We start from the raw sequence: 25140 nt of genomic DNA on the forward strand, positions 1-25140 counted from the left end.
ATCACTGGTCTCTTTAACACAAAAATAAGGTCAAGTCTATCAGGAAAAATGCTTAATATACTGTGTTTTTTAAAGGATCATTTTCGGCAAAAAGCTGAGCAATAAATAGTAATTTCCCCAAGCTGTTTTTTTTCACATTATTTTTATTTATTTATTATTATTATTATTATTATTATTATTACAGGGCTTATTATTTTTTTGTTTACTATACGAGAGGATAGTTTTTATTCAAAGGATTTGAATACAATTTGTAATTTTGTATAATCTCAAGCTGGTTACTTTTTTGGAGCATTTTAATTTTTTATTTTTTTTACTATAAGATGTGATAGATTTTGTTTAAAATATTTGATTACGATTTGTACAATCTACCCAAGATAAAATAAATACCTGTGTTATAAGCTTTTAATTATTTTCCCTAAGTCTCAGAAAATCGGTTTTAAGAGTAAACTTCGGTTAAACTCGGTCTTGAAATTTCTCGGTTTTATGCAAGCCCTAGTATATACCTCACCTATGTGGTACATTCAACTACTAACATATATTACCATATATATATATATAAATAAAAATATTTAAAATGTCTGACACGCATTTTTAATGTTTTATCGGTCACTTTTATTAAAATAACTCACGTCAAAATTAATGTTTGAAGAACTCATATTCAGTGTTCATTTTCTTGGTGGACCAGAACAAGAAGACACCAGAAATAATGCTGGACACAAAAGGTTAAGACAAAGTGGGGTGATTAAATTTTTCTGTGCATATGGTCCAACTAAAGGATAAAATTAAAAAAAGAGAGAGGGAGAGATGAAATAGAACAGTTTGGAAATTGATGAAATGGTGGAGAAAATTATTTTTCCGGATATTAGAAGTCTCGATTGTGAACAGCTTCATTTTGATGAAGGTGCCCAAGGTTTCTTAGACTCTGTGAATACCCAATGTTAGAAAGAATAAGAGAAATCAATGAAAAAGAAAGGATAATATGGTTAGAGATTTAACTAGCAAAACAGGAAATGAAAATTACATTTACAAAAATATTTTTGAAAAATTTGAAGAGAAAGGTAAACCTAACATAATGATAAAAAGTGACAAGAATTTTATGTAAACCATGTGATTACAAATACTACTGTTTCAACATAGATTCATAGGGGTGAATAGATTCATCTTTATAATTTGATTTTACTGTCTAGTAGTTTAATCTGTCACATCATAGATCAACACCATCATATCATAATCACACTTAGCTTCAAAGAGGATGAATTACAAGAGAGCTGCTGCTCAATTTGTAGGGATGTCACTTCATTTCCTTTATTGCAAGTTCAGATGTTGCCCTACACAATTCTGAAAGGAGACAACAGTCAATGACATGATTCCATAACATTAGGTCAATGTCTTCTGAACCATTTATTACTTTTAATTTCATATGATCATCAGTCAAAGACAGGTCCAAACACACAACCCAATAGCTACTACTTTATATTTCCCTATCCACAGCACAGCCTTCCACTTCCTCTCACCATATCCACCATCCCCTCTCAATTCATCACAGTTTTCCTTAATCTCCCTCTGGACCCTTGTATAATATAATAAATAATAAATAAATGTAATTCATATTCATATGGTTAAAAAGGCCTATGCACTCCAGATTCATATTGGTAAAATAAAACTACGGCTTTCTCAGAGTGAATTGTAACAGGTTTAATAAATATACATAGAACCATACAAAGCTTTCAGTTGGTTAGACAACCTTCTTCAGTTGAAACAAAACATAAAATGACAGTTAGAATGGAGGCGTGTACTTCCAATCTGGTACGTGAAGCGCGTGGCTAGTTGTTTGAGGCGCCGCGCCTCAAACAATTGGAATCGGTTGGAATCGTTAAACATCAAATGCTCCAGTACCTCAATGAACAGGAACAGTGGTTGTCAAGTCCACCCTATCACCGAAGCAATAGTCCTGTCCATTGAGGAGCGCTGGCCACGTCCACATACATCACAGCCACAGACTTCAACCTCAAACAATTAGCCACGCGCTTCACGTACCAGATTGGAAGTACACGCCTCCATTCTAACTGTCATTTTATGTTTTGTTTCAACTGAAGAAGGTTGTCTAACCAACCAAAAGCTTTGTATGTTTCTATGTATATTTATTAAACCTGTTACAATTCGCTCTGAGAAAGCTGTAGTTTTATTTTACCAAAATGTAATTCATTTGAAAAAAAAAAAAAAAAAAACTCTTACCAAAACGGGATTATACACTAAGAATTTATTTGATCTATTTTAAAAAGTAAGGATATAAAATTGAATTCTTAAAAACACATTTATGTGGAAAGGAATAATAGCATTTACCTCTTAAACATTTACTAGTGGGGACTACTCATTAACCCCAACTTGAGTTTCCCAGAAATGAATATTTATAAAAAAAATACACTAACAATGTGTGTGTGTGTGTGTGTGTGTGTGTGTGTGTACATGCATGCATATTTATTATTTTTTTTTTTCGGTGTGGTTTTTTTTTTTTTTTTTAATAAACAATTATTTACCTATATTCCAGCAAGAAACTATGGAAGGAAACCCAACAACTGGTAAACACTGACACTTCCCAGAAATATTAATGCAAAAAAAAAAAAAAAAAAAAAAAAGAAACATTTAGTAAGGGTTTACTGAATACTGACGTGGGTCCAGAAACAAACCTTTTCTGTTTTTAACAGACTTGCACTCAAGGAAATTACAGTAATAAATAAAAGGTCACAACTTTCAAAAATAAAAAATAAAAAAATTAAAAAACTGATTATATTATGATTTAAAATTATGTATAAATCTCAATTTTACATGCATGCAATAAATTTGCAATTTTTCATGCAGAAAGCGAAAAAAATCGAAAACTTAAAAGCGAAAAATGTTACCAAGAAGAAAAAAGATAGAGACAGAAAAATAAAATTCTAGGTATAAAGATGAATCTATTCACCCCTTCCCAAAAAGGAATTATTCAAATTCAGTTTCAAGTTGAAGTGGTAGGTGCTTTAGTAAAATAAGTCTAATAATTATTTCAAATCAAAAATTAAACCGTTTTAGCAGGTGTACATATACTGCTATAACTTTTTTTTTTTTATGTGAACCCCAACCCCAACCCCAAACACTAGAGGTATTAGAACCTATAGTACTTAGTACCGTGCTTGGGTTGGAGGTTGAGAAGACGAAAGAAGATATTTGTTGACATTGGACTTGAACTTCTGTAGATTGTAATTTTCAGGAAATACATATGAAGGAAGGTTGTTCCAGAAAACAGCAGTTGAATGAATAAATGAAGAAGATGAAAAGTTGGTTCTGTGGGTTTGAAGTTGGACAGTAAATGGATGTTGGCTGGTGGCGGCACGTTTTCGGACTGTTTTGAAAGAGAGAGCGGGAATTATAGAAGCCGATTCAGAAGAACAGTGCCCATGGAAGAATCTGTAGAAGAGGCATGCAGCAGAAACAGTATGTCTATGAGAAAGCGAGTGGAGAGACTCTGTTAGAGATGAATCATTAATTAACCTATATGCCCTCTTCTGAATGGAATCAAGCAGCCTAAGAGAGGTTTTGGGGGCACCACCCCAGATGTGGGAACAATATTCCGTGGCAGGGCGGATTTGCGATTTATACAGAGTGAGCAGCTGTTTGGAAGAAAAGTTAACACCGAGAGCAAAAGAGAAAACCAAGTTTTTTAGATGCAGAGGAAGCAATGTTTGTAATGTGCTTGTGCCAAGAGAGATTTAGAAGTCAGGGTAATCCCCAAAAGAGATATATCATTTTGCCTAGAAATCGGAGTGTCACTAAAGATAAGCATAGGAGCATAAGAATCCTTTTTGCAAGATATAAGACAAGACTGAGTTTTAGAAGATAGGCATTTAAGGAATTGGTAGCAGATTTTCGAGAAGTTGAAGCTGATTGGGCAGGAGAAGGTTTCTCAAAATGGAAAGTGGAATGCAGGGTGCTATCAACGGCAAAACTATGGATAGGATTTCCAGTCAATGGAAGAAGGTCATTAATATACAAGAGGAAAACAGTGGGGGAAAGAACTGAACCTTGGGGGACACCGGAATTAGTGGAGAAGTTAGAAGACAGAGAGCCATCTACCATCACCCTCAGTGAGCGATCAGAGAGAAAACTGGATAACCAATTACTAAAAGAAATTGGCAAACCATAAGATGGAAGCTTGTTTAGAAGACCTTTATGCCAAACACGATCAAAAGCCTTTGAGATGTCAAGAGCAAATACTTGTGTTTCACTGAACCTTTCCATTGAATTAGTCCATAAATGGATAACATAAGCCAGAATATCACCAGTGGATCGACACTGACGGAATCCATACTGGCGATCATTCATCAGACGGAAGGTTTCTAGGTAGTTTAAGAGTTGGCGGTTAATTGATTTCTCCATTACTTTAGAAAGAGTAGAAGTAATTGCAGTGGGACGATAACTGGATGGGAGGGATTTGTCACCCTTTTTAGGAACTGGCTGGATATGAGCAAATTTCCAAGCAGAAGGAAAAACACCTTTGGAATAAGAAAGTGAAAAAAGGCGGCAAAGAATAGGAGTAAGTTCAGGAGCACAGGTTTTGAGAATAAGTGGAGAAATACCATTAGGACCTGGAGCTTTCTTAGCATCGAGATTCATCAAAATTCTTCTGATATCCTTTTGACGGAAGACCACAGGAGGCATTGAATGGAGCGTGTTGGAAATGGTGGGAGGTGTTTTACCAAGATCATTAATACATGAGCTGGAAGAAAAATGGGATGCTAGCAGGTCAGCTTTATCCTTGGCTGAAGTGACAACAGAGGTGGGAGCAGAGATGGGCAAAAGTTGCGGCCAATAGCTTTGGCAAGAGACCAGAATACTCGGCTACCATTGAGGCAAGAAGCAAGTTTTCTACTCTTAGCCTGTTCAAACTCTAGTTTGGACTGATTAATAACTGCTTTACAATTGTTGCGAGCTTTGGTGTATGCAGAAAATGAAACTGAAGAATTAGAAACAAGCCAATTACGATATGCAACATTCTTCTCTTGAACAGCCTTAGCACATTTATTGGAAAACCAAGGTTTAGATAAAGGATGAGATTTTAAAGTGGAGTGTGGGATAAAGGATTCCATTCCTGCAAGAATAATTTCACTGACACGATCTGAGCAAACATTGACATCAGAGGTTTTGAAACAGTGATCGGACCACGGAAAAGAAGAAAAGAAGTCTCGCAGGTCATCCCATTTTGCATTCTTGTAATGCCAAACAACACGAGGTTGGGAATAGCCATGAGAAAAAGGTTCCATTGGAGAAGAGACAATCACCAGGTTGTGATCTGAAGTGGCTAAAGGACCTCTCACTTCGACCGTGTACTTAGAAGGGTTGTTTGTGAGAAAAAGATCAAGTGTATTGGCTGTATGATTAGGATTGTCCGGTATTCTTGTAGGTAAATGAACAATCTGTGCTAGGTAATTATCAATTGCAAAAGCCTCAGCATCTCGACCTGCTGGGTCGGTGTGACTAGAAAACGGAAGCCAGCTGGAGTTGTGAACATTAAAATCACCAAGGAAAATTACCTCACTGTTAGGAAAGTTGGATTGGAGAAAGTCAAGTTCTAAAGAGAGGGAGTCAAAGAGCTCCAAGTGATTAGTGGAGTTGGGAGAACGGTAGAGACAACAGATGAATTTAACACAATGAGGTAGAGAGAGATTTTAAGCCAGAGAAGATCAAAGAGAGGAGATTCCAAATTGCCAAGTCTCTGACAGGGAATATCAGAATGTACATATGCACAAGTACTACCTTTGAGGCGAAAGGAATCATACAGCGAATAATTTGGGCATCTGAGATGAGCAGTAGTTGAATCAACCGATAACTGAGATTCTGTCAGAAAAAGTACATGGGGTTTGGCAGACTGCAAATAGAAATGGACATCGTTGAGATTAGAACTGAGACCACGTGTATTTGTGAAATGAATTAGGAAGTGCTTGGGAGGTTTAGATCTTTTCGCAGTTAAGCTTGCTCTATTAGTTTGACAATTCATGGTGTATTCAATAGTGAGAAAAAGTGGGTGGGACATGCTGTATGAAGTAATGAAATTTTTGCATATGGCGTACAAGTGGTAAGAATATACCCAGATCCTTGACATAACGTGGCCTCGACAATGCTCCCCGCATACACACTACTCGGACTCCCTCCTGTCACTATCTGGCAGAGTAGAGGTGGCAAGATTATACACTAGCTGATCCGGAAGCCTCCTAGAGAGTTACCAATAGGTTCGGTCCGGTGTACTAACTAGCGGCCGGCCTGCGAACACCGTTTTAGAGCTGTACCCTCGAAATGTAAGGAATATTGGATCTCGCCACAACGTTCATCATAACCTCAAAAGTCATCAATCATACTGCATGATGGAAGAGATAGGGAAAGGTTGACCGGAACTTAGCTCTAGAGACTAAACATGGGTTCCACCACTTCAAGCCTCCAATAAGCAAAGTGGTGGTATTGAACCGGTTGATGAGGGTCATCTACCACCTAGTACTGCCTGGTAACATAGAGGGGCGGCGTTCCTCCATGTGGTGTGGGAGCCACACCTCGACCCCTGCTTACGTTGGTTCACACCTGAGTGGTCACCCACCATGTACTTGTGCATGGAGGTTATACCCAGGATTACTAACAGTCCCACCATCGTGAAGGTGTAAGCAGAGGATTTGGCTGTCACAGACCGTTCAGATTATAGCAAGTGTTATGTTTGTCAGAAAGTACTGTTACCTATATGCAATAATAGGTATATTTTTGAAAAAACTTGTTTTTTATATTATTTTTTATTTTCTTATTTTTATTATTTTTTATGAATAGAAATTTTCATACATTTTTTATAAATAAAGTATGATTGAAAATGTATGTGAAAAGGTTTTCGCCAACAAAAAATCTTTACACAATGCAAGGATAGACGATAAAATCTTGCACGCTTTATATGTATCTATTACATGCATACAACCATGTAAAGAAGGTAGCTGATATGAGGCATTTATAGCTGCTCAGTGGACCATGCAATGGATGAGCTCAAATTTAATTGGAAATATTATTATGTCAAAAGAGATTGTTGACAAAAATACACCCTTGTAACCAGCAGGAAAAAGTTCCGAAATCCTGGTCAGCTATAAATCCAGGTAGCCAATATATGACATGCAATGGCTGCACGGTGCACCGCTTGATAGATTTAGCTCAAATTTTGATAGAATGCACTGTCACACGAATTAGGAATGTGTACAAAGTTTCAGTATTCTATCTATATCAGAAGTGACTGAAAAAGCAATCAGCATATTTGATGACAGAGGCAATGACTTAACATAAGGTATATAAAAAATAATAAAGCTCTAATTAATTAATTGTTAATAGAACAGAAAATATAGGAAAGAAATAGAAAAATAGAAAATTGGAGAACCTACCCTCACAACAGTTAGTATCTCATAAAACTTTGCTATAATGAATGGCACTACTGCTGATTGTATTCAATCAAGAAAACATGCAAGTCCAGCAGCTGAACTCAGACCATTTCATAAAAATAATAATAAAAATTGAAAGAATAAGGGAACACAGGCATGACTTCATAAGGGGAGTAGCCACATCTACACACCCAAAAGGTCTATTTCCATAGTGAACTGCTGAGAAGCAGTCAAGTATTCACTAGTGTGCCCCCTACACGACCTACACCATAGTTAACTAAGGAAAGCATGAACTTAAATAGGAGCCCTCTATAGACATAAGAAAACAAAGCTACAAAATTCAAATTTTGATGCTGACTAGTAGCAAATTGACCAAGCCAAAACAAATGCAAATATGCAAAGTAAAGTATACAAAATCATAAAGAAAACAATGAAACAAAATAAATTAAAAGAAACTAAAGTAATTAATCTCAATTAATCAACTAAATAATGCAATTTACTCAAAAAAAAAAAAAAAAAAAACTCAAAATAAGGAGGGAGAGAGAGAGAGAGAGAGAGAGAGAGAGAGAGAGAGAGAGAGGCTGGGCCTAACCATACCAGAAAATGTGTAAATAAATGGGGGGGGGAGAATAAAGAGAATGTGCAACAGACTGTGCTGTCCATATCAATTCAACAAATTGACACAGACACAGTTTTTCAAAAATAAGAAAAGAAACACAGGTGGTATGTTATTATGTGTATATACTGTTGTGACTAGTGCAAACATTATGTTTACCAGGAATTACTGTTACCTGTATGCAACCAAAAATAAAAAATAAAGCTCTAATTAATTATTTATTAATAGAAAATAAAAGAACATTAAAGAAATGGAAAAACATAAAATTAGAGAGCTTACTCTCACCACAGCATTTTGCTATAATGGTACTGCTGCTGCCTATATTCAAGCAAGAAACCATGGAAGAAAGCCCAATAGGTAAATTTCACAAAAATAATAATAAAACAAAAGAAAGATAAGGAAATTACAGGTGTGATTTAATTAGGGGGGAGCATTTACACCTAAATACAGGCAGCGGTAGTGCCATTATTGCAAAATGCTGAGGGGTACTTGTGAGTGTAGGCTCTCTAATTTTCTATCTTTTTGTAAAAGCCTTTTCTGTTCTATTAAGAATTAATTAGACTTTATTATTTTTTATTTTTAGCTGCATACAAGTAACTATGTTCCTGACAAACATAGTTACAACAATTAATACATGACAAAACAGTGTTTGTAGAACGTAAACAACTCTATAATTCATTAAAATGGTTTTAATCTTTACTGGCTGGTTACATCACAAAAGAAGAGAATGAATTTTTGCACTGTAAAACTTTTAACAAGTGCAAAGGTAAGGATCTTTTATTTTAACATTAGATGCCCATTTTCAAACACTGATAAAATAATTCAAACATCAGAATCCACTTTTGTTCAACAGGGATAATGTGGGTGGCAAATTAAGAAGACTAATTGCATCATTAAGGTTACTCTTGTAAGGGAATTTGCATCAGCAAAATGAACCTTGCTACACGTTCTTCAGGAATTAAATGAACATTTCCTTTTCCAAAATAAAAATGGTAAATAAAAAGGATGTAGGTGAACTTCAGGAAAAAACTATTTTCATTAACATTACAACTGTCTTCTAGTGGCTACCACAGTTCAAATAATAATTGTAAATGTAGAAATTAGCTATGCAATTTATTTTTTTATTTTTTATAAACAGACTAAATTCAAGCAAATTTCAAGAAATGAAATATCTTAATGCAATTTAACTTCTGTAGTGACCTGTTTATTTTACAGATATATAAATAAAGTAGTTTGTTAAATAGGGGAGCATATCTCTTATATGAAACTTAGGGCACTACACCTATGCATGCAAATGGAAATCCACAACCTGACCCTCAAATAGTTTTGAGAGACATTTTTTGTTATTTAGAACAGTGGTATGCATATTCCAAGGGTGGGAGAGTGAAGGTTTTGTGGGGTTCTTTCTGGGGTCACAGGCATAGAAAACTGACTTTACTGAAAAAATTATCCATAAATTTTTAATATTTACATGGCAAATTTATTTGTGTTAACTGCATGCTGAGGCTAATTTGTCATTGGTATTACAGAATCAGTGGCAAAATGATGCAATGAAGCAAGTTTATAGTGTCAAAAAAAATTCATTTGCCCAATCTCTTCTAATAATTTGTCTAATCCTTTAAATGTATTCAAACTACCTACTTCCACAATGCCAGATGGAAAGTTATTCCAACAATCAATTAATCTCTAGCTGAGAGAAAATTTCCACACATCTATCCTGGAACCATTCTTTAACAATTGAAATTTATGGTCCCTTGTATGTGTCATCCAAGAAAAAGTAACGATTGCTCAATCAGGTTTCCTATCAAGTGCCTGGTTTCCAGGTGTTGCAACTTACAAAATAAGCCTTTCTTGAACAGATATCTCAAAAATGTATTTAAAGAACATAAATTTAATAAGGATGTTTTTTAAATACATTATATTGAAAATAAATAAATATAGGTAAAATAACCTTTAAGAGAACTTTAAGGGATACATCAATATATATATATATATATACTGATGCAAAAATATAATAGAATATTTAATGTCATAAATGAGTAATAAATTATATCAGAACAGATTAATGCCATCTGTATGATAAAGTACACGGCAATTCCTGTTGGCACGTACTTTGGTCTTCTTGTCTTGATGGGTTATGGCGTATCACAGGCTACAATGATTCTACACAATACCGACCTGTATATACCTCACCTATGAGGTACATTCAACTACTACCATATATATATATATATATAAAAGGTTGAAAATAACACTGTTTTAGAAAAAAAGTCTAACTTCTATTTTAAATTGTTTACGTTGTCGTTGAGTGCAGCAAACTTCTGTTTTTGACATAAGGTTTGAAAAAATCATTCAGTGAAATCATCCTGCTGTACTTATGCTGTGATTAATTTCTTTCTATACAGGAAGTAGGATGAACACAATTAATTTGGGATAAGCCTCATTCAGCTGTGGGTGGCTGAATAAGGTTTTAATACCAGAGACTTGTATTTTTATACCAATACCATTATGAAATCATTAGTCATCATCTGAAAATTCTCTTGCAAGACTTGAAAGTGAACTACAGTTCAGCAATTTATCCTATACTGATGCAAACCTTAATACACAGTTTGCTATCAATGCTATTAACATATAAATGCACTTTAAAAAGAATACACATTTTTTTTAACAAAAAAAAAAATAGTAAAATTAGTAAAATATTCAAAATATACATACCTTTACAATAGACATATAAACAGGTTCATCTATCTTAAATAGCTTCTGCAGTGACAAATAGCTAGTGGCTTTTTGCAGTTGCACACCTCTGTCTGAAGCAGTTATATTGCCAAGAATATGCAAAGTTAAATGGTGATGCTCACCGAGTTCAGATAATGTTTTTGCTAAGTGCTGAAGCTGTTAAAACATCAAAGAAAATTCAGTTGGCATCTATTACTTTTAATAGTCAGTTCTGCTATAATGTGCATTTTTGCAATGCGAATTTGCTCCAACGCACTGATATATTAGGTAACAATGCGAGTATAACATGATTTTCATGATGGCTCATGTGCGATTTCATCTGAGAGTAACACCAGGTGAATTCAAATCTGGCAGCAAGCTAAACATAGTGACCTGCACAGCAATACATACAAGTTTACAAAGCTTAAAAAATGTCAAACATCAAAGGTGTTATAGCTATATTTTCCATTTACTGTAGTTGAACTGATCAGAGACACACTGTTGTTATTCAATGCATTCACAAGATAACACGTGATACTGTAGGCTGAGTCAGAAATTTCGTGAGCCGTGATAGCGTAAGCAGACGAGCACATTTCTGGAGGTCACTACCATAAAACAAAAAAAACAATTTTCAGTTCCCGGTTTAGTGGGTTTTTCAGTTAGTGCAATCTAATTATAAACAGGTAGTAAACTCGATTTTACTGCATTTGCGATAATACCGATAGCTGGAATTCTGTAGGTTTTTACGTTATTATGGTGAAATGTGTTTCCCCTTCCATGAAATCTTTAATCGTATAAAAAACAAATAAATTTTCATAATCTTCGCTTCATTCCTATTTTTTAAGCTTCATAAACTTATCTCACTTGTGCAATTTGTGTGTCTCATGTTCGTTGTTATTGATTGCTTATCTTTTTTTACTGTTTTAAATTTTACAATCCAAAAAAAAAGAAAATGCAGAGAACAGAAATATCAATCAAACATACCTTGGCAAGGTATATTTATTTACTATATTTACTGTAATATTCATTTATTTATTAGAAATTTAAGATGTTTAAACCTGTGTTAGCAATTTTATTGGATTTCTAACGTTTTTTTTAGCGTTTACTTACGACGTGGAAATCTGAGCATTTTTTTGAGTGCTCTGGCACTATCCCTATTTTTACCATAAGCCCTGTTGTTTTTAATGCACGAAATAACCATAACGCAGAGATTTTTAAGAACACATGTACTGCATTATTGCAGAACTGACTGTACATCAATTACTCATAACTGCAAACATTAATCATCTCTGTTCACCTGCGGTATTAACTTACAAGACCAGACAACCAAATTTACATATTACTAAAGTAGTGCAGAAGTAAGAAGTCAAAAGATATATTGCTTCCACTATTTCTCTACAGTAAATAGGAACAAAAAGCCTATAACCATAGCAATAAAATATAAATACAATGATCATTCAGTGATTAACAATCAAATGAACCCTGTTTTTATAAAAACTGAAGTATCATATTTTTCCCACTATTTTTTTTATAGTAAATAGTAGTAGCAATGGCAAGTGATGCAAGAAATCAAGCTTATTTCCGCTTTCCAGTGTGAAATACGCAAATATAGCATCAGCCAACAAAAAGAAAAAGAAAAAAAAAATTGCGTGTGCACCGAGCACGCATAGTGGAAGTTGAGTGAATTTTATAGATCTCTCTCGTCTGTACTCAATGGAGGTGGTTTCAATGGTTCATTGCACATATACGTGCTCCATATGCCTTACAAGTGTTCGGCATGTTGAATTATAAATTTTTTCTATCGAAATTTTTTATGAAATATGGTTGAGAAGGATGAAAGAAATATTTTTGTTTTTAAATTTTTAAAATTGGACTGCTAGAAGCTGAGATATAGCAAATTAAAACGTAAATGCAACAAGCGTGCATGTTACACCGTGGCCACGCTGTATGGGTACCGATTGCATCGCTGCTACGTATGGCACCGTCACTCATGTCCAGTATGGTACAATGTACAATGGTGGGGGACAATGACTCATTTTGTGTCCCATTTTCATTGTGATTCTGATGAGAAAACAAAGGGCGGCACCTACTAAATTTCAGACTGAAGTAAAACCAACTTGCCACGAAAATGTGACATGGAAATGACGTTTCCATAAATGGTTACTAATCTTCGCATTTCTTTTAGGTATTTTGATTCATACATATTGGTTATAAAATAAAAGAGCTTTTGCTTTGTAAATATTTTATTGATCATTCACAAATGTCCATAATTTCAGCTCAGCTAGAAGACAAGATACAATGGATTTATGATAGCTAAATGTCTCTGGAAAACAGCTTTGATTGAGGTACCCGATCTTGTAATTGAAATTGAGGAATTAGTATTGAGAATTAGATCAAATGTTTCTTGCAGGAAAGTATTTAACAGTTTAGTTTCTTCCGATCTGAAGTTAACGTTGAAATCACCGCTCATGAACAGGGGTATGCCTGTATGAGTAAGGCAACAAAATAAAATGAATGAAGTCAATTATATCCTGTATGTCACTGTTAGGAGAAATACAGACAACCATTGTAAGTATCACTGGCTGTTGGGTGACACTTAAGATCCTTGTTCTTAAGTAATTCTCTACAGCTACTGCACATAAGGATTCCATCGAAATAAACATCGAGAAATGCATATCAATGGTGTATCTTTAGCATTTGGTTTCTTTGTGTCATTTTCAAATCATAGACAATTGCAAATGTAGCATACAGAACAGAAATCATTTTTCATAAATATCCCTTCAAACTCTTGATGCACATTCTTATATAAATACTAGGTGGCTTAAGGAAAAGGAGCTTGATCATTTAAACTCATCTGCTCTGCAACTGGAGAAATGCGGAGCAGAAGAGATTAGTCACTTCAGGTACATCATTGTTAGATGGAGCAGCGGCACTGCTAAATCCAACGCTTGGTTTTCTGTTTGTCTTTTATGGAACCTCGACACTTTTTTGCCATTCTCACACACTCATTACTATCTCCGCCTTTATTTTCTTAGGTTGGCTTGCTCGATATTTTCAACAATCTCTACATTTGACTTTAGCATCGTTGAACACTCAGCTATAGCAGTGTGGCATTCAGTCCCTTTCACTAATCTGAAAATTATTGATGTGAAAATATCTATAGTGGCACCTAAAAATGGAATGTAAGAAAAATGTGGATTGCAACAATATAAATACTTGTATTGTTGCAATCATACTTCCTACAGTACTAACTGCAGGAAGTATGATTGTAACGTCATACTATTCAACAAATGACTACAATCAAATGGGTAATTAAGCTATTGGCTTGGATTTTGCTACCCTTTTCCAAACTTTGATTCAGTAAGTAGCAGGCATGAGCATAAAACATTATATCATTCAAAACTACAGTTCTCGCTGTTCGATTTTTGTCAGAGATGATTTCACATAAAACAGCTTTGGTGCGTACAGGGTACACAAGTGGTTTTTTTTTGTCAATCCACAGATGCAAGTTACTCCAGTGTGAAAACTGCCAGGGGTGCACCTACATCAATTCAATCCATCCACTTCCACAATAACAGATGGAAGCCTGTTCCAGCAATCGACCAAATGCTGGCTGAAGGCAAACTTCCACACATTTATACTGCAAACATCCTTCCTCAACTTGAACTTATGCCCCTCGTGTATAGTCTCAGCAAGTGGAAGAAAGTCATTAATATTCAGCTTACTCAATCCACTCAATGCTTTAAACACCTCAATCAGAACAAAATACCTACATCCATAGTAATAAAATACTGAATCCAATGTTCGTTCGGCAATTAAAAACCAAACCATCCCAACTTCCTTTGATATCAAAAGCTAATTCGTCCAAATAAATGAATGTAACATACAAGCAAATTGTAGTGCTCCAGCATCTCAAATGCAAATTAACCTTAACTTAAAATTAGAGTAAACAGAATTAACCTAAATTAATGATCTTATTACAATCAACCGTAACAAAATATTTAAAGAAAATCAAATGACAGAATAAATTAAAATGGTGAAGAAAATGAAAGTGATCTTTGCATCCTTTGCCATTGATTTCTCATAATCTGCTTGCCTAACTTCCTTTGACTCGATTACAGACTAGCTTATATCTACCACGGCATCTATGTCTCTTGATAATTTATTTGCATCCCATGCATTTTTTTTCTCTGTCACAAGTCTTCGTTATGTCATCTGACATCCATTTAGGCCTAAACCTTGAACAGTATTTCTTATTTGGTATGAAAAACCTAGTAGCTTTGAAGATCAATTCCTTGAATGCTTCGCATTTAGAATTTGCCCTAGGTAACATCATCAGTTGGTCCCACTGTATAAAATTTAAAAAATCTCTGAAACCACTATAGTCACCTTTACAAAAGCAAAAACCCTTCCCTTTACACCTGATGGTAGTTACATCTTTCATTTAATCCCACATCAGTACACTGTGATCACTGCCACCTAGTGGTTCCTTTATCTGCAGATTCTTAATGCATGAAGAATCACTGCTGATAATCAGATCAAGAGTATCACTCCCTCTGGTTGCCTCTCGAACATGCTGCTGTAGAGAACAATCTCTACAGCAGCATGTTCGAGATAAATAAATCCACAAAAAATCCAATAAATCCACAAAAGTCTTGCTAGTGTGTGAGTGGCCAATTCACAAGTTCCAGTCTATATCTGGGAACTTAAAATCCTTCATTATAAGACAATCTGATTTACTGGCCCACTATTTCCCTGTATAGTTCTTCATTGTACTCATCAGAGTTATTAGACCTATAACACACCCCTACTCTCAACTTGGTTTTCCTAGTGCCTAAGTCACACCAAACTGACTCAATACTGCACTTTGCACCCATGTCAACTGGATGCACTTGCTTAGATTTTAGGTTTTCTTAACTAACAGTATCCTTTCTGTAAACATTGTATTCCTCATATGCCAATTCTGCATTCCTTATCTCTGTGTGACACAGTGTAATATCCCAATAACATCAGCCTTTGATGTCTTCAACAGCGACTCAAATTCATCAAATTATTTACTATACTGTCAGCATTGGTGTACATACAAATTTGTTTGTTTGTTTATTATTTGGTTTTTAGGAGCATTAGCAAATAAGGCCATATTGCTCCGGGGATATGCGGTGGTCATTCCCTGACCTTTCCGCATCCTCCGTATTTAGTGGTCACAGGTTCGAACCCCGATCTAATCAAGAACATGTGCTACGCACTGCTGCTCCTGCCCACCTGGCTAAGGAGGCGCCTGTACATACAAGTATACATTTGTAAAATAATAAGAGGAGTTTGCCTCAATATAGTACGTAGAAAACTTCTGTATGATACTCCCAGAAATTAAAACGAAAAAAATCAAAAACTTACATTACAGTAAAAAATAATAATTAAAAACGAATTTAACACAATTAAAAATCAATTTAACACAATTAAAAATTAAAAAGAATCTAACGAAAATATTCAAAACGATTTTCCTTCCTGAAGCTGACAACACTTTTCGACCATATGTCGTGATCACAGGAATGAAAGTTACCAAATAGTATTGAACCTGAAACTTAAATATTGATTATTTCTCTTCACGCATGCACATAAAGGTCCATGTATGGGAGATAAAATATGGCCGCCGAATATTAACAGAATTCTCTTGTAATTTAATTTCTACAGTTTCTGCAATTAATAGTCGCATATAATTACGTTGAACATTAAGTATTTTAGCCTTGTTAAATAAAAAAGTATGTTTTTCGTTAATGACATGAAAGGCTAATTCTGACGTTGCTAAACGAGAAGCACGAACTGAGGCTTCATGTTGATTTACACTAATATTCAGAGAAAACCGTGTCGAACCTTGGTATGATGAGTCGCAATCACCGCAAGAAATGTTTTATACTAGATCATTAATTTGTGTTGCGAACGCGGAAAGAACTGAGCGAATGTTCAGTATAGTGTGTAAATTCCGTATTGGAAACAATTTTAAATTTAGTATCTTTAAAGAATCAATTAAGCTGTTTGTGCCACTGTTCAACATATGGGACAGAAAGTATTTTTTGATATTAATATTGTTGGTTGGTGTAGTATTTTGCATCCTATCCTTACCCTGTACACTAATTCGGTTTATTGTGGCAAGGGGATAACCCCTATTTAAGAAACTGCTAGTTAATATTTGTATTTCTGAGCACAAAGCAGATTCCGTCATTGAATATTTATAGGCATTTAGAAATTGATTAAAGATAATCGATCTTTTGTAGGTGAATGGGTGATAGCTATTACAATGTAGAAGCATACTGGCTTTTGTAGGTTTTCAATAGATGCTAAATTGGATTTTATTCGAGTCCCGAGTAAGCGTGAAATTTAGAAAATTTAATGACTTTGTATCCGTATCCTCCCTTTCCAATGTAAATTTGTGTCTAAAATGAATATTATTAAACGAATGTAAAATGTTTTGGATAGTACTACTACTATCAGTAATAACTAGAACATCGTCTAAATACCTCCCATAGTATGTGATACGGGGTCGAAAAGGTGTCAAATGTATATGCTCAATCATTGAGAGATAGATCTCTGACATTAAGCTGCTCAGGCTCAAACCCACTGGCAATCCAAAAATTTGTTTGTACACCTTGTCTCGAAAGGTGATATAGTTGGCTCAACTAACAGTTTAATCAAGTGAAAAATTTCCTTAATAGGTAGCTTAGTATAATTAATTGGTATTGCGCTTTTATTTAACATATCCTAAATAATATCTAATGTGTATTCAACGTTTACATTCGTATATAACGAGGTAACATCTAGTGAGAATAAATTGTCATTGTCGCCGTCTACAGTCTTTAAGATTATTAAATAATGTATTGTAGTTCTTAATCCCAAATTGTATTACCTGCCTAAAGGGCTTTATAATGCTATATACATGTGTGGCTAAGGATGAAAATACCGAGTTCCTGTAGGAAACAATAGGTCGAATAGGAAATCCAGTATTGTGTAATTTTACCTGACCGAAAAGTGCAGGAATATTGTATGTTCTGGCCTTCAATTCCTTTAACTGGGCCACATGATTGGTTAACGATACATGGTTAATGTTTTATTGTATTGATTGACCAAATTGGTAAACAGTGCCGGGTCTACTTCAAGTTAAGTGGAAGCATCTGAAACAACTGAATCTAACTTATTAATATAATCAGGTTTATCTACTATTACCACTGTATTTCCTTTATCTGCTCTCTGTATAATAATGTCCTTATTTCCCCGAAGTTCTCGTAAAGCTGAACTGTCATGTGTATTCAATTTAGGAAGTCGCGTTTCTTTTATGGTATTCACTACTTGGTTAACTTGTTGAATAAATAAATCTTTTTGTGGAACATTACAAAATCCAAATTCAATATCAATTACGCATTGTTTTTTAGGTAGTTTTCGAGGTGGTAAACTATAATTTAGTCCTTTGGATAAAAGTGAAATCTGGTCCTGCGATAGCGTACACGAGGAAAGATTTGTAACCTGTTGATATGTCGGTTCATTGAATACTGGGTGAGGGGGTGTTCGTGACCTAGTTGACGTATTCTGTGGTAGTACGTTGTGTGTCTGTGGGGGGGGGGGGATGTCACCCAACTCGTATGTACTTGGTCGCAAGCCCGCGACAATGTATTAGAATTCGCATGAACGTTTCTTCACCTATCCAATAATGTTTGCAATTTATTAATGTGTCTGTTTTTTAATTCTGAGGCTCGTGCTTCCCGTCGCAAATCAATGGAGGTCTTCAATGCAGGTAATACAATTTGGGATTAACTACGATACATTATTTAATAATCTTAAAGACTGTAGACTTGGCGACAATGACAATTTATTCTCACTAGATGTTACCTCATTATAATCGAATGTATACATTGAATACACATTAGATATTATTTGGGATATGTTAAATAAAAATCGATACCGATTAATTATACGAAGCTACCTATTAAGGAAATTTTTCACTTGATTAAACTGTTAGCTGAGCCAACTATATCACCTTTCGAGACAAGGTGTACAAACAAATTTTTGGATAGCAAATGGGTTTGAGCCTGAGCGCCTTAATGTCAGAGATCTCTCTCTCAATGATTGAGCATATACATTTGACATCTTTTCGACCCCGTATCACATACTATGGGAGGTATTTAGACGATGTTCTAGTTATTACTGATAGTAGTAGTACTATCCAAAACATTTTACATTCGTTTAATAATATTCATTCTAGAATCAAATTTACATTGGAAAGAGAGGATACGGATAAAGTCATTAAACTTTCTAAATTTCACGCTTACTTGGGACTCGAATAAAATCCAATTTAGCATCTATCGAAAACCTACAAACACCAGTATGCTTCTACATTATAATTGCTATCAATCGTTCACCTACAAAAGATCGATTATCTTTAATCAATTTCTAAATGCCTATAAACATTCAACGACAGAATCTGCTTTGGGCTCAGAAATACAAATATTAACTAGCAGGTTTTTAAATAGGGGTTATCCCCTTGCCACAATAAACCGAATTAGGGTACAGGCTAAGGATAGGATGCAAAATACTACACCAACCAACAATAATAATATCAAAAAATACTTTATTTCTGCCCCATATGTTGAACAGTGACACAAACAGCTTAATAGATTCTTTAAAGATACCGAAGTTAAAATTGTGGCCAGGCCAATACAGAAATTACACACTATACTGAACAATCACTCGGTTTTTTCCGCGCTCACAACACAAATTAATGATCTGGTATATAACATTTCTTGCGGTGATTGTGACTCATCTTACCAAGGTTTGATGCGATTTTCTCTGAATATTCGTGTAAATCAGCATGAAGCCTCAGTTCGTGCTTCTCGTTCAGCAACATCAGAATTAGCCTTTCATGTCATTAACAAAAAACATAATTTTTTATTTAACGAGGCCAAAATACTTAATGTTCAACATAATTATATGCGACTATTAATTGCAGAAACCGTAGAAATTAAATCACACAAGAATTCTGTTAAGGTTCGGCGGCCATATTTGATCTCCGACGCGTGGACCTTTATGCGCATGCACGAAGACAAATAATCACTATTTAAGTTTCAGGTTCAACCCTATTCAGTAATTTTCATTCTTGTGATCACGACATACGGTCAAAAAGTGTTCTCAGCTTCAGGAAGGAAAATCGTTTTGAATATTTTTGTTAATTCTTTTTAATTTTTAATTGCATTAAATTGATTTTTAATTGTGTTAAATTGTGTTATTAATTATTGGTTTTTAATTATTTATTTTTTACTCCAATGTAAGTTTTCGATTTTTTCATTTTAATTTCTAGAGAGTATCATACAGAAGTGTTCTACGTACTATATTGAGGTAAACTCCTCTTATTATTTTATAAATATTAATATCAACGTAGAACGTATTGAGTATTACAGCTCTGATTTATACTATCTAATTCAAGTATACATGCACTTATTCTTACCCTTAGTTACCCTAACACAACCCATGTATTTACTTGTTCCTTGATGACTTGCAGCCCCCTTTAAATCCCCAGTAACTCGCCTTCCAGTCTGCTGCTCCTTCCAATAGAAGCAGAAGAAGAATTAATTTCCCTTTTTTACTAAAATATTTACAACAGCCTTGTTGATATAAGCATGTGTATTTTTATAATAAAGTTCTTATATGGATGCAGCACAGTTCACTGGCATTTTCTTTTGTCACTGCTCCTTTTATTTGTATGTTCATCTGTCTCAATCTATTCTCTATAGTTTACATGTTCTTGTCACCCATTGTTTCCTTCATTAAGTTTTAATTTAGTCTATTGTTTGGTTTTCTTTAATGATATTATTACAGTTGATTTTATTTATTTATTTATGTTAATTCTATTAATTTTGATTTAGTTTAAGGTTACTTTTCATATTTGCATATGATTTATACTTGTTATTAAAATTTCTTCATTAAATTTGGAACATTGTATGTTACAATAACTACTGAGGGCAGTGACCATAGCATAAGTTACTTTATTAATGGTAATCTGTTCATTTTATTCCAATTTTATATTCAAATCATTAAATAGTTAAAAATTGATTAAAAATTTAATTTTTAATCTGTTATGATGCCCAACCCATATAGCTAACACCTGATTATGAAAATGGAAATAGCAGTTTGCTTTGACTTTTTTTTTTTGGAGATAAGTTTCACACCGTGGCTGTGAAACTTATCTCACAAAAAAAGAGATTGTTTCTACAGGAATGGGATACACTTAAAAAGAAATGTTGCAAGAATATTTGCAGATGCTATCAAGGCAGAGTTAGAAGGGTCAGAAAATTGCTAGCTTGGAGGGGGAGTCACACGCTAATATATTAACAGTAGCGTTAGACAGAGGTAAAATGATTCTTGTATTACTTCTATTGGAATGAGCAGCAGCCTTGAAAACAAGGTGCTGGGGATTTCAGGGACTGCTGAGTTTCGGCGAAGTTATCCTTCGGCAGGCTAAGGAGATACACTGGGTGCTTCTCCTTCCAAGGAATGTTATCATGGAACAAGTAAATACGTGAGCTGTGTTAGGGTAACTAAGAGTAATAATAGGTGCAAGTCTACCTACATGTACACCAATGCTAGGAGTACAGTAAATAAAATTGATGAATTTGAGATGCTGCTCAGGATTTTAAAGGCAGATTTTGTTGGAATATCAAAGACATAGTGTCACACAGATATAAGGAATGCAGAATTTGAATTTGGGGAGCATAATGTGTACAGAAAGGATAGACAGTATAGAAAGGAAGAAAGGATCATGATGTTAGTTAGGAAACACACAAAATCTAAGGAAGTGCATCCGGTAGACATTGGTGGGCAGTGCAGTGTTGTGTCAGTTTTGTGTGACATAAGCACTGGGAAAGCAAAACTGGGAGCAAGAGTGTGTTATAAGCATAATGATCAGACGAGTAAAATGAACAACTGTACTGAGAAATAGAGTGGACCAGTAAATCAGATTGTCTTAAAATGGGGGATTTTAACTTCCCAGATATGACTGGAACTTGTGGGTTTTTCACTCACACACTAGCAAGACTTTTGTGGATTTATTGGATGACTGTTTTCTACAGCAGCATGTTCGAGAGGCAACCAGAGGGAGTAATACTTTTGATCTGATTATCAGCAGTGACTATTCATGCATTAAGAATCAGCAAAAAAAAGGAACCACGAGGTGGCAGTGATCACGGTGTACTGATGTGGGATTTACTCAAAGATGTAACTACCATCAGGGGTAAAGGGAAGGTTTTGCTTTCGTAATGGTGACTATAGTGGTGTCAGACAGTTTTAAATTCTATAGGTGGGATCAACTGATGATGTTACCAACAGCAAATTCTAACTGGGAAGCATTCAAGGAATTAATCTTGAAAACTACTACTAGGCTATTCATACCAACTAAAAAAATACTGTTCACAGTTTAGGCCTAAACGAATCAAGTCACATAGGAGGTGAGGCAAGCTAAGGCAGATAATGAGAAGTATCTGGCAAAGGATGCAAAGAACAGCAGCAAAGACTTCTATACTTATTAAAACAGTAGAAGGAATGGAGATGCGCAAATGTATCCCCAATTCGCAAAGGGGGAATCAAAGGGTAACACGAGTAATTACAGACCTGTTAGTTTAACTTCTGTTCAGGGGAAAATAATGGGGGTGACTGGTTAAAGAAGCTGCAGGATCATCTAGACAAGACTACAGTTATAGTTCAGACACAGCATTAGTTTGTTAAGGGAAAGTCTTTTCTCGCCAATTTGATTGGATACTATGATGTGGTCATAAAGGAACTGGAGGCGAAAAAATAATTTCGATATTATAAACTTGGATTTTAGTAAAGCTTTTGATATTGTTGCACATGGAAGACTACTGTACAAGTTGGGGCAGTATGGCATTAAGGGCAAGTTGCTGATATGGATAAATGGATGGGTCAGTGGCAGAATACAGAGAATACAGTTGGGCCCCCATTGTTGTTTTCTGTATTTATCAATGATATTGATGAATGTATATCAAGGCTTAGTGTCCAAGTTTGCAGGCAACACAAAGGTTGCAAGGGTAGCTAATGAAAGTAAAGATGGTATGCTACTGCAACAAGATCTAGAAAAGTTGAGCAGATGGGCTGAGAGGTGGCAACTGAAATTTAACATTGACAAATGCAAACTACTGCTTATGAGTAACAGTTATCCCAGAGTAACATACCAACTCTGCAGTACTATACTCGAGGTAGTGTAGAATGAAAAAGACCGGGGGGGGGGGGGTCATGTAGTCAAATATGAAGTTTCAGATATGCAGCCTGTCTGTACTGAGCAGTACAGACAGGTGCAGGAGTAGCTCATGGGGTTTTGTCAATGATATATAGCAATTTTGCTAACAGGGATAAGAAGGTGATTATTCCATTGTATAAGGCAATGGTCAGGCCACACCTTGATTGCTGCATATAGGTCTGGAGGCTTCATTTTAGGAAATACATAGAGCTACTGGAACAAGTATAGAGAAGGGTTTGTTATGTTATTTTGGTTTTTAGGAGCATTTGCAACTAAGGCCATATTGCTCCGGGATATGCGGTGGTCATTCCCTGACCTTTCCGCATCCTCCGTATTTGGTGGTGACGGGCTCGAACCCCGGTCTAATCAAGAAGCGTGTGCTATGCACTGCTGCTCCTTCCCACCTGGCTACGGAGGCGCCTATATAGAGAAGGGCGACGAGATTAGTGAGCAGAACAAAGTTGTTGTTACCAAGAAAGGTTTAAGTTCTGCAAATTCAAGCATCCGGAGACTAGGCACCTGCAAGGTGATCTGATTGATGGGTATAAGGCAGCCTTGAATGGTTCGAGCAAGCTGAATGCTGATGAGATTCTTGCTTTTACTAAGATTCTGCACCTGGGGGGGCATAAATTCAAATTGACGGAGGACAGTTGTAGAATAGATGTGTGGAAATTTGCCTTTAGCCAGCGGGCGGTTGATTGCTGGAACAAACTTCAATCTGTTGCTGTAGAAGCAGAACTAGACAAACTTTTGAAGTGAATAGATAGGTGAAACGGGAAGGGTTTTTTATTTAATTTTTTTTTTTTTGGCTGATGCTATATAAGCTTGCTTTCCTGCATTACATGCCTCTGCTAATGTTAACTGCACCCCTTATTCACTAAAAAAGGGTATTTTGAAAAGAATAACTAAACAATATTCAATGTTTAGAACATAGAACAACATTACATAGATGACAAAACACATTTTTAAAGCTAAATGGATGACAGAGAAAGTAATGAGACTAGTTTTAGAGAAGAAAAATCCTTGGATGATTACAAATTATCAGGGAACACACCTATAGTAAGTACAAAGTAGTCTGCAATCAAGCTATTAATTGTGCTAAACAAGACTGTATATTTTAGTGCAATTGCATCATTTATACACAGCTAAATATAAATTAGAAAATTTGCAATAGCAGCATCGTTTAAGTTACATCTCATGTTTTGAATACCTTCACGACGAGTTGCGATTTATTCGAATTGCCACTTATTCGAAGTAGTGCAATGGCACTACTTCGAATAAGTAATGCTTCACCCGAAGGAGAAGACTGATGTTACGTATTCGAAGTAGTGCAATGTCATGGCAACCCGTCGTGAAGGTATTCACAATATGAGATGTAACTTAAATGATGCCACTATTACAAATTTATATTTAGCTGTGTATAAATGATGCAATTGCACTAAAATACATATAGTCTTAAATTTTTTTGCAGCTTGAGGCTTTAAGCCCTAATGCATTAGTGTGCTAAACAAGTTAAAGCAGATAATTAGAAGCCTTTGGCTAAGGATCCAATGAAAAGTATCAAAGAATTCTTTGCTTAAGTCAACACTAGAAAGAAAGGAATAAACCACACTGGTCCATCAGATATGAATGGCAAAACTACTGATGATGCTGTTCAGGTTGCTGTAACTCTGAATAAATATTTTTCATCTAAATTCACACATAAAGGATTGGGGATTTATCAGTTTAGGGATGGGGGTATTTATGGATGAGTACCCGAAGCAAACCAAGTATTAACTGGGAACTAAATTTCATAATAACTGAGAGGAGAGTAGAGGAGAAATTGGTGAGGCTATATATTAATAAGGCATTCAGGGTTGTTGGAAAATACTGAATTACATTAAAAGCAGCACTAAAAGAGGTAAGCAAACCTGTAGCCATAATTATGAGAACATAATTGAATTTAAGAGTGATCCAAAGAGACTGGAGATGCGCAAATGTCTCTTCTCTTCGGAAGGGGGGAAGAGATCAAAGGTTGAAGTGAATAATTGGACCTGTAAGCTAGACTTCCATTCTAGGGAAAATAAAGTAATCACTGGTTACAT

General features: G+C 35.2%; 1 protein-coding gene across 1 annotated transcript in view; it reads right to left on the bottom strand.

Moving 5' to 3' along the window:
• Positions 1 to 25140, bottom strand: part of LOC150089664 (uncharacterized) — a 132603-nt gene that overhangs the window by 105705 nt on the left and 1758 nt on the right. Inside the window, exon 2 of the mRNA XM_090368721.1 lies at positions 10765 to 10941. Within this exon, the coding sequence (XP_090224847.1) occupies positions 10765 to 10941 (177 nt within the window). The remainder of the gene's footprint in view (positions 1 to 10764; positions 10942 to 25140) is intronic.

The sequence above is a fragment of the Mastigoproctus giganteus genome, chromosome 2, assembly GCF_048544385.1.
Source record: "Mastigoproctus giganteus isolate SK-2022 chromosome 2, ASM4854438v1, whole genome shotgun sequence".
NCBI classification, from domain to species: Eukaryota; Metazoa; Arthropoda; class Arachnida; order Uropygi; family Thelyphonidae; genus Mastigoproctus; species Mastigoproctus giganteus.